Here is an 11,744-nt window from a genome sequence, read left to right as displayed (position 1 = left end):
TTTAGTCGAGCAAATTGACCCCGGGACTTATTCTTTGTAAGCCCAGTACTTATTCTATCGGTCTCTTTTGCCGAACCGCTAAGTGACGGGGATGTAAACACACCAGCATCGGTTGTCAAGCAATGCTAGGGGACAAACACAGACACACACAAACACACACACATATATATATATATACATATATACAACAGGCTTCTTTCAGTTTCTACCAAATCCACTCACAAGGCATTGGTCGGCCCGAGGCTATGGCAGAAGACACTTGCCCGAGATGCCACGCAGTTGGACTGAACCCGGAACCATGTGGTTGGTTAGCAAGCTACTTACCACACAGCCACTCCTGCGCCTATATATGTATATATATGTGTATATATATATGTATATATATGTATAAATATATACTTGTCTTCTTTTACTGGTTTTAACTATTCAGTTCAAGCTATGTAATGACTAGTATGTGTATACATACATAGTTAGATATACTATACATATATGCGTGTGTGTATGTGTTTATATATATTGGCATAGATGTGGCTGCGTGGTAAGAATCTGGCTTCCCAACCACATGGTTCCAGGTTCAATCCCACTACATGGTACCTTGAGCATGTATTTCTACCATAGCCTCAGACCAGCCAAAGCCTTGTGGGTGCATTTGGTAGATGGAAACTGAAAGAAGCCTGTCATATATATCTCTATATATATAAAACTGAGAATGTGTGTCTGTCTGTCTGTGTGTTTCCCTAAAACTTGAGAACTACACAACCAATTTCATTAAAATTTTACACATGTCTTACTTAGGGTCCATGTAGTGTCATAGGCAAAAAAATGTTTAACTTCTTGCCTAGGGCGAGCCCACAGCAATATCATATCTTCTCCACTATTTCAGTATTACATGTTAAAAGTGAAACAAAAACATCTCCCTATTGTATGTATATGTATGTATATGTATATATATATATATATATATATATATATATATATATATATATATACATAAATGAGGGTGAAAAATTAGATATTAATTTAATAATACCATCAGTTTAACACCAAGTGGTCTAGCACATAAAAAACCAGGGAGACAATACAAATTTATACGTAAATATAAGAGAGTTACCGTTAAGTGGTTAACTCTAGTGCTAGAAATAGCTCCTTATTCTGGTATAGCCACCAAAGTTGTTTCCACAAAAGAAATAACATTACCTCCAACATATGGAAAGCGAAATACAACAAAAAGATAAATTAATGCTGAACAATTGTTTCTTTATCAACATAATATGCAATTATACTCACATATTTATCTATAAATCATCAGCAACATTTGTTTTAATACAATTTATTGGACCCACACGGCGATAAATACCCATGCGGTCCAATCGATTGCATACATAGTTGTGATTTAGCTTCCCCGCCAAAAAGTATGGTAAGACTTAGTGGAAATGAGTACTGCATATAATATTTAGTGCAGTATATTAAATTTATAAATTCATAAATGAGGGTGAAAAATTAGATATTAATTTAATAATACCGTCAGTTTAACACCAAGTGGCCTAGCACATAAAAAACCAGGGAGACAATACAAATTTATACGTAAATATAAGAGAGTTACCGTGCTAGGTTGGAAAACAAGGTCGCTTATTTGAATATCTTCTGGTTTCTACTTGGTGTGATGGGGTATTAAAATATGAGATAGGGGAATCTGAATGAGCTAGTTTATATAGGGTGGGATGGGTGAGTGGAGGTAAAGTGTTGGGAGAAGCAAGTGGCTAACGAAACTGAAAGATAGGAAAAGAGATAGAGACTAGAGTTAGGCTAGTCAAAGATAGAACACGAGGAGATGGAATTTTTAGATTTAGGGTAACATAATTGAATGAATGGGTTGAACATTGCTGTTGCCAGAGTATATATATATATATATATATATATATATATATATATATATATAAATAATTGAGATTCAATTGAATTAGGTACTTAAGTTGAAGCACCAAGTTAGTCTGGTATTATCCACACAACTCAAAGTAAGGTGAATAGAATCAAACTAAGCAACAGGATATCAAGTAGTAATATAGTATGACCATTTCAAGCGGCTCCATTTAATTGAACAATGCAGTCATTACATCAATTTAAATGCAGTGCTGTCTTCAGCTGAACAAATAAATAAATGGAATTTTAACAAGTAGGACACATTAATATAATTTTTCTTAAATATTTTAACAGAGCTAGAAGATGGAAGAAATTCAAGCTGTCGCTATTGTAGCTAAGAATAGACTACAACTTCTAAGAATTGCATGGAGCATAATGGGGTCATTGGGTTGTAAAGGCTATGATTCATTTCTAATTCATTTATCTCTTTATCAATTACTAAACCCAAGACCAGAAGACTGTGTCTATTTTGAATAAAGGACAAGAGTGAGTTGACAGCTTATGGCTAGGTATGGTCATAAATATTATCATATGTATCCCTTTTCCCCAGGGAGGAAATAAGACATTAGGAGTAGTCAGTTGGATATAAGTAACTGTCTATAAAAAGAGGCAGGGTAGGGTAGACTCTAAATCATGATGCTAATTACCAATTAAAGGGGCAAGATGCTAAGAAACCTAAGATACTAATATAGAGGAAATTTTATTTAGGGGCACTATGGGGCAATGTTTATAAACAATACTGTTATGTTGTATAAAAATAAAATTTAAGAATTTCAAAAATATCATAACCAAAATAGGTAAAAAGTATGCATATCTCAATTATGAACATTAAAAAGGAAGATTACATAGAATCAGTTTAATATCCATTCGTGCACTTAATTAATTACTTATTAGGTGGTTTCTATAAAGACTGCTCAAGGCATTTACATATGGAATAACTGGAAAGATTTATATGCTATCTATTAATTCTAAGCCATGAATCAGAAAAGTGTAAAAATGCATACAGATACACATACACACATATGTGCATATATGCATATATACACATACACAAATATTTATACATTTATATGGATATAGTATAAATATCTCTAGACTTAAGTAACTGAAAAATATCAATTTAAGAACAAGAAAAATAACAATTTATAAGAGATAATAGGTTAATAAGTAAGGATATCAAAATAGAATAAAATAAGAATTTATAGAAAATAAAAATACATATAACCAACATATAAATAAAAAAAAATACATATAACCTACATATAAAGGGGGTTAAAATTAGAGGCAGGGAAAAGATAAAGGTAGCCCCAAAAGAATGGGTAATAGATATGGAAATAGGGAGGGTAGTTAAAGGTATTCAGACCATGAGATTGTATAAGTTGTAATGTTACAGGTGTTAGTGTATGTATGCTTTTATAGTTTTTAGGGGCTATAGGATTTAGTCAAAACTCTCTTTTACTCTTTTACTTGTTTCAGTCATTTGACTGTGGCCATGCTGGAGCACCGCCTTTAGTTGAGCAAATCGACCCCGGGACTTAATCTTTGTAAGCCCAGTACTTATTCTATCGTTCTCTTTTGCCGAACCACTAAGTAACGGGGATGTAAACACACCAGCATCAGATGTCAAGCAATGCTAGAGGGACAAACACAGACACACAAACACACACACACACATACATATATATATATATACATATATACGACAGACTTCTTTCAGTTTCCGTCTACCAAATCCACTCACAAGGCATTGGTCGGCCCGGGGCTATAGCAGAAGACACTTGCCCAAGATGCCATGCAGTGGGACTGAACCCGGAACCATGTGGCTGGTTAGCAAGCTACTTACCACACAGCCACTCCTGCGCCTAAGGAGACTTACTTATGTAAAGTCACTACAAGTATACATAATATGATCAGTAGGGTATATGATCAAACTTTAAACTTCTATAGCTCTTTAAAAACATTTTTCTGGAAAAAATGAAATAACTCCAGCAATTCAGTTTGGGCAAGGGTATTATTGTGCCAAACTTTAAAATTTTCGGTAAACTTTAAGTTTTGGAGCCACTGGCAACCAAACAGAAAAGATCCTCAAACTATCCAACCCATGCCAGCATGGACAATGGACATTAAATGATGATGATGACTACCTAAGGAAAAATAATATGTCCCTGCTTATCAGTAAGCAACTTCTTTTAGTGTGAGGAAGGGTATTTTGAAGCAATAAACACTACTTCAAAAGATCTACTCTATGCCAGCATGGGAAAGTGGTTGTAAAAACAACAATAATGATGACGATAATGTGAATGGTAACAGCAGTGATGACAGTATTGGCAGCAGTTTTGTTGTTGATAATGATGATGATCATGATGATGTATAAGACTATACTTTGCTGAGGCATCTCCAGACTTATCACCATAACAACCACACTCACTCCCCGCTGCATGTCCCAGAAGTTTAATTTTTTAATTAATATAAACTTTGAAGCTCTCTCTTCTTTGACAAGAATTATCATTAATGCTAAAGGCTTTTCATCTCCTTACGGGTATTAGTATAGCCTCATTATATATTAAATACATTAGGCTGCACTTAATCAATTGTTTATAAGTTCATTATCCCTTATATATGGGGCCTGGTGGAATTTTCAAATACACTGAATGAAATAAGATTTGGCCAGCTTCCCTCTAATACAATCAGAGTGACCAGTGTAACCTGTTTGGGATTGGTAAATGGACAAATACATCACTATTCTTTAATGTATTCAGTATTGCTTAGTTGACAGATTGCCAGGGGTCAAGAGAGCAAATGAGGAGTGGCGGTGGTGGTGGTGGCAGTGGCGGTGGTGGCAGGGGTGAGTAGTAGCTGTTAATAGCCTAAAGAGGGGCAGTAGAGGTAGGTAGTAGCTATATTGTTGCGATAACACCACCACTATCAGCATCAGCACCACTGTTACAACCATCATTGCTATCATCACCTTGACATGGTGGTGAGGGTGGTGCTATTGACTGCAGTCCTTATTGTACAGGTAATGACAATCAATATTGATATACTCACTGTGGTAGTGAATGCTGGTGACTAGTGTCTGAAAAAGCAGCTACTTTAGAAATGGTTATAGAAGTGTAGTAGAGATAAGGGTGAAGATGATTTTAGCTGTCGTATTGGTGGTGGTATTTTTTGGCTACAGTTGTAATGAATGTGGTAGTGATGCTGGTGTTATGACAATGATAAAGATAACGGTAATGGCCTGATTCTGTCATTTCAGATAATTCTATTGATAAAAAATTTAGAAAATAAAATTTCTTTTTCATGTCTAATTTTACAGTCTGAGTTGAAAATCAATCAACAACAAAATTATTAAATATTGAAGAATTTAATCTCAAACTTTAATGAGTTAAATCTTGAAATAACTTACATTTGAAAAACATCCATCACTATATATTCTTACCATTTGACAATGAAATTTATTTCTTATGTTTGACAATTTCTCCTGTTTGTTATTTCAGATATTAATGAATGTTTATCAGACAATGGAAGCTGCCAACAGGTCTGTAGCAATACAATAGGAAGCTACAAATGTTCTTGTCAACCTAGTTATAATCTCATTAACGACAGTCAATGTGTTGGTATCTTGCTATTGCATTATTCACTGCACACATTTCACTGTTCTTATTTATCATCTTATTTTGTACTGATGGCTTCTTCTGTTGATCAAGGGCAACTTCATTGACAAGTACATTAATCTTGAAGAACATATTGACAGCCCAATAGTAGAGAACTCTGCTTGATACTTTACAGACCTCTCTGCAAATTTGTTTTGCCAGTTTGGAAGAGAATAGAATAACAGTTGAAGATAATATCTTCTATTGTCAACTTGTTAAACTAGTGATGTGAACCTAATGATGGTTGTTAGAGTTGAAAATCATTTGATAACATTCTATGCAGCAGTCTTACCAAATTAAAATATTTCACCCTAGTAAATGAAAACAAAATTCATCCCTAACAAAAAGCATCGGATGGAATTTGAACCAAGAAAAACGTAACTCATCTCTGAACATTAAGAGTACAACCACTTACTCTATAATATAATCAAGTGAGTACTTGAAACAATTGTAAATCAATACAATATCCATTCACACTAATACTTATACAACAAAATATAACAATGCTTTTGAGTTAACTACAAGTATGATTTTGCCTATGAACATATTCCATTGCCTATGCTGCAACTAAATTTACTTTTGAATATAAGGGGAATGAAATCCTTTCTCACAACTTTATTAATAAAATTTCTTGAAGCTTTGAGATTGCAAAGCAAATTTCATTAACCACTCAGCCTTTGTGCCTTGTTTTCCTTTTGTGGACTCTCACATATTTACTATAATTCTTAGTCCCTACAGCCTTTTAGAACCTAAAAACTAAAAAGAGAACATGTAAGGGAAGTAACTTTAAAGCTTTGGCTAATCAAAATTTATGGAAAACTAGCAGTATCGCCTGGCGTTGCTAGGGTTTGTAAGGGAAATAACTATATAAGCATTTTTAGAGAGTTATAGCCAAAAAAATAGCAAAAAAAATGCATTAAAAATGGAAAAAAAATTATGGTAAATTTTTTTTTAAATCGTTGACTCATCGTAGACATTTTTAGAGAGTTACTTCCCTTATATAATAGCGAAAAAATGCATTAAAATGGAAAAAAATGATGGTAAAGTTTTTTTAAAATCGTAGACTCATCGTAGACGCGCGCTAATACCCAGAAGGGCTCAATATGAATCACAACTATAAGATACCCGGTTTTGGTTAAACTGCACCGCAAAATGTGGGAGTAGTTAGGAATCTAAATCGTAGGAGACAGACACACAACTTGACTTTTATATATAAAGATAAAGACAATGCAGACTGGAGTGAATCAAGTCTTTACAGCCAACTGGTGAAGCAGTGAAACCAACAGAGAGCGGGGGGGGGGGGGGGATGTAGTGACATTTACTATGCAAATCAACAATATGGCAGAGGAAAAGCACTTCCGTGGTATATTCTGTATAAGTACACATAGTAGGGCCTCACATGTGTAATAAATTGAGAGGAAAATTTTGAATAACAGAGTTTATTCAAGCAATTTGTTGATAAAATTTCCCTTTAGGGGTATCTAAAATCAAATATTTATTATCTTTTATGTTATCTTTTATTTGTTTCAGTCATCAGACTGCGACCATGCTGGAGTACTATCTTGAAGAATTTTAATCAAACAAATAGATCCCAGTACATTTTTTTCTGAGCCTGGCATTTACTCTGTCAGACTCTTTTGCCAAACTACCAAGTTACGGGGATATAAACACACCAACACTGGTTGTCAAGTGGAGGTGAAGGGAACAAACACAGACACACATACAATGGACTTCTTTCAGCTTCTGTCTATCAAATCCACTCACAAGGATTTGGTCAGCCTGAGGCCATAGCAGAAGACATTTGCTCAATGTACCATGCTATGGACTGAACCCAGAACTATGTGGCTAAGGAGCAAAGTTCTTACCACACAGCCAAGCTTTTACCTATTATTATTCCCTGTTTTTTAAAAATTTATTTCCTCTTTTTCCTATTGTTTGTAATCCATTTTTGTCTCTATGTATCATCACTTATGTTGATTGCACATATAAGCTTCTTACCATTTTTCTTAACATACACCTGTAGTCCTATAATATCCAAGTTTGCTATGTTATCTTAAATGGACATCTGGATCCCTTTTTCTTGACAAATGCAGTCTAATAATACTGCTCCATAGAAGTAACTTAATCCATTTCATTGAGTTCATTTTTCATTCCACCGATGAAAGGCTGCAGATTATGTGATCCCTAGTATTATCAAAGTGTCGATTCCATTAAGGATTTTCCTTTTGTTTAGTTTTGTGTTCAAGATTTTCTAAACTTTCTGCTTATATTCTTATCCAATTTGCAGATCAGTAGATCCCTTGTTACCCATCATCCCCTTCAGTATTTTCTGTTTTTGCATATACAAGTATATTTCATCAGCTAGCAACCATATCAAAGTTTTACAATTTGGCATTTTTATTAGTCTTCTCATTATTTTTGGTTCAATACAAAGTGTGAGAAGTATTTGAGGGTATATTTAGCTATTTAATAAAACAAATGTATTTTAATAAAAAAAATTGTGGTGGCTGTGTGGTAAGTAGCTTGCTAACCAACCACATGGTTCCGGGTTCAGTCCCACTGCGTGGCATCTTGGGCAAGTGTCTTCTGCTATAACCCCGGGCCGACCAATGCCTTGTGAGTGGATTTGGTAGACGGAAACTGAAAGAAGCCTGTCGTATATATGTATATATATGTATGTGTGTGTGTTTGTGTGTCTGTGTTTGCTTGACAACCGATGCTGGTGTGTTTATGTCCCCGTCACTTAGCGGTTCGGCAAAAGAGACCGATAGAATAAGTACTGGGCTTACAAAGAATAAGTCTTGGGGTCGATTTGCTCGACTAAAGGCGGTGCTCCAGCATGGCCGCAGTCAAATGACTGAAACAAGTAAAAGAGTAAAGAGTAAGAGTATGACATGTTCTCAATAAGATTATTCTATGAATCTGCCTTCAGCTTCAATGACTACTTCAGCACAGGTCTGGAATAAATCACCACTAAATAGTCCTTATTCATTTTGGACATCAACTGGACATTGACTGCATTCAGTGAAGCCATTGTATTTTTAGGATGACAATTAGTCTTTTTTTCAACAATGCTCCATGGGATACAGATCTGGCAAATTTGGAGGCCACAAGTTTGGTTTTTATATCATCTGTATTTGCACGTTCTCCACCATGTGCCATCTGAGGTAGATAATGGATATGATGTTCTTAATATATTAGATGATTATGTTAAGAAGTGCTAGGACTGAATAAATCAAAAGAAATATTACTATGGTAACAATAGTTGTATTTATCATCATCATCATCCATTATTATTATTATTATTATTATTATTATTATTATTATTATTATTATTATTATTATTATTATTATTATTACCATTTCCTTTCCACAGATTCTAACGCTGGAGATGTATTACAGTGTCAGCTGTTCACTACCAGTGAACTAAGGTAATACCTCTTATTTTTCGTGCACCTTCTGGAGTATTCAAGCAGTTCCAAGCAGTGCTGTTTTCTGCAAGTGCTCCACCCTTATTGCAGCCCCTATTTGTTCCATGTACTTCTCAAGATTTTTGCTCACTGTTCCCAGGGCTCTGATAATTATTGGTACTACTACCACCTTTTTTATCAACCACAACTGCTTAACCTCCCAAGCTAACCTGTCATACCTATCAACTTTTCTTTCTTCCTTATCGCATACCTTGTTGTCAGCTGGGCATGTTATATCTATGATCCAGCATAGTTTGCTTTCTTTCTCAATTAAGACTATATCTGGCTTCCTATTTTCTATCTCATGGTTGCACTGAATCATAAAATCCCACAGGATCTTTGCATTATCATTTTTGATGATGCCTTTGGGTTTGTGGTCATACCAATTTTTTCCTCTGTTAAGACCATATTTGTTGCAAAAGCCTTGCTATATTGTCGTGGCATATCTTATACTCTTTCTGGGCTAGTGGTGTACATTGACTGGTAATATGCCATACAGTTTCACAGTTTTGTCCACAGATTCTGCACTCATCACTTTCTGATGTATTGTCTATTCCGTATTTTATGTAGTTTGCTCTTAGTGCTTTCTCTTGGGCAGCACGGATTAGAGCCTCCGTTTCCAGTTTTAAATCACTTTTAGTCATCCACAGCCATCTTTTTTTTTCTGTCTGTCTTATCTTCAACATCCCTATGAAATTGCCCATGCATTCTTTTCTTTACCCACCTATTTTCAGTTTCATTCGTTTTCAATTGCTTGTACAGTGCTTTATCTTTGCAAACTTTCATCCTGCACAAGCCTGACCGTCTTACTTCTAATAATAGTGGTTTTTACATACCATGCTATGTTGTTTCCTTCTGCTCTAATGCTGTGTTTGCATCCACTAAGTCCTCTTCATCCAATTTTTCTTGGTACATACAGTCTGTCTGTGTCACTTTTTGGGTGGAATGTCCCCTATCTAGTTAGCGACTTCCTTGTCTTTTTGTCTAAGCTGTTTAGTTTGTCTACTGTCCATGCGATTACCCCAGCTCCATATCCTAAGGATTGAAACCGCCTAGGTGTTGATAGCTTCAATCTTATTCCATCCGTTTAATTTTGACTTAAGGATCAGTCTCAGTCTGCGTAAGTATTCCACCTTAAATTTTCCTGTCATTTCTTTCTCCATGAATTTATCCATTTCCAAAGTTCCCAAGTACTTATAGCCTCTCTTCTATCTGCTTCATAACCTCCCCCAACAGTATCGATAGCCCATCCATACATTTGATTTTGCCTCTCTTCAAGACTAACACTCCACACTTTCTCAGTCCGAACCCCATTCTGATATCAGCACTGAAAGTATACACCATATCAATGAGGGAACTGACTTGGGCTTCATCTTTACCATAAAGTTTGAGGTAATCCAGAAATAACAAATGGTTAACTTTTTGTTGGCGGCTTTTGATTTCCTCAGAATCAGTGTTAGTGTTATCAAGCACAATACAAAGATCAGTGGGGACAGGCAGTCCTCTTGGAAGATGCCCCTCCTGATTTCTACTGTCCCTAAACTTCTTCTGTATACTGTCAGTTCCAATTCACCATACTTTTTCCAAGCAATCACTCAACATTCGATGCAATACCAAACAGGTTCATACATTCCATTATCCAAGAGTGTGGGACCATATCATACACCTTACGATATTATTATTATTATTATTATTATTATTATTATTATTATCATTATTATTATTATCATTACTCGCCTCCTTATGAGAGCTCAAAATTTCTCGTGGAAGCGCCATCCAACCAAAATGCAAATATATGGGAAACTACCACCTGTGTCATCTCTTGTGAAAGGTAAGAGAGTCCAGTTTGCTGGACATTGTTGTAGAGCTGAAAAAGAGGTAATTTCTACTCTTCTCCTCTGGAAGCCATCTACTCGCAATACCAGAGGGCGCACACTCTCCTACCCTGATGTAATCTCCAGGGATACAGGCATCCAGCAACATGACCTCCATAATGCCATGATGGACTGTGAAGTCTGGCGTAGCATGGTAAATTCCATTGTCTCGACCACGGTCGAACAATGATGATGATGATTATTATTATTATCAATGCTATTATTATATACAGTAGCAAGTTTGGCTTATATTATGAATTTTAAGTTGAAATTTTCAATTGATTTCTTTTAGATGTAAATGAATGCTTGGGGTCAAATGGTGGCTGTGAACACAATTGTAGAAATATTATTGGTAGTTTTATGTGTATGTGTAAATCTGGATACATAAAAGTTAATTTCACACACTGCATTGGTAAGTAATAGATTTCTATAAATTCTTATTCTATTCTTTTCTTTTACTTGTTTCAGTCATTTGACTGCGGCATTGCTGGGGCACCACCTTTAGTCGAGCAAATCGACCCTGAGCCCAGTACTTATTCTATCGGTCTTTTTTGCCGAACCGCTAAGTGACGGGGACATAAACACCCCAGCATCGGTTGTCAAGCAATGCTAGGGGGACAAACACAGACACACAAATACACACACACATATATATATATACATATATATGACAGGCTTCTTTCAGTTTCCGTTTACCAAATTCACTCACAAGGCATTGGTCGGCCCGGGTCTATAGCAGAAGACACTTGCCCAAGATGCCAGGCAGTGGGACTGAACCCGGAACTATGTGGTTGGTTAGCAAACTACTTACCACACAGCCACTCCTG

General features: G+C 35.6%; 1 protein-coding gene across 1 annotated transcript in view; it reads left to right on the top strand.

The window, feature by feature from the left end:
• The window catches only part of LOC115213386 (signal peptide, CUB and EGF-like domain-containing protein 2), a 156,495-nt gene extending 145,166 nt beyond the window's left edge, over window positions 1–11,329 (top strand). Inside the window, exons 10-11 of the mRNA XM_036504233.1 lie at window positions 5,418–5,537; window positions 11,210–11,329. Of these exons, the coding sequence (XP_036360126.1) occupies window positions 5,418–5,477 (60 nt within the window). The 3' untranslated portion in view covers window positions 5,478–5,537; window positions 11,210–11,329. The remainder of the gene's footprint in view (window positions 1–5,417; window positions 5,538–11,209) is intronic.
• Window positions 11,330–11,744: the final 415 nt, after the last annotated feature.

The sequence above is a fragment of the Octopus sinensis genome, linkage group LG6 (genome assembly GCF_006345805.1).
Source record: "Octopus sinensis linkage group LG6, ASM634580v1, whole genome shotgun sequence".
In the NCBI taxonomy this organism is placed as follows: Eukaryota; Metazoa; Mollusca; class Cephalopoda; order Octopoda; family Octopodidae; genus Octopus; species Octopus sinensis.
The sequence above is the reverse complement of the archived record's forward strand: the minus strand, read 5'-3'. Positions and strand labels throughout refer to the sequence as shown.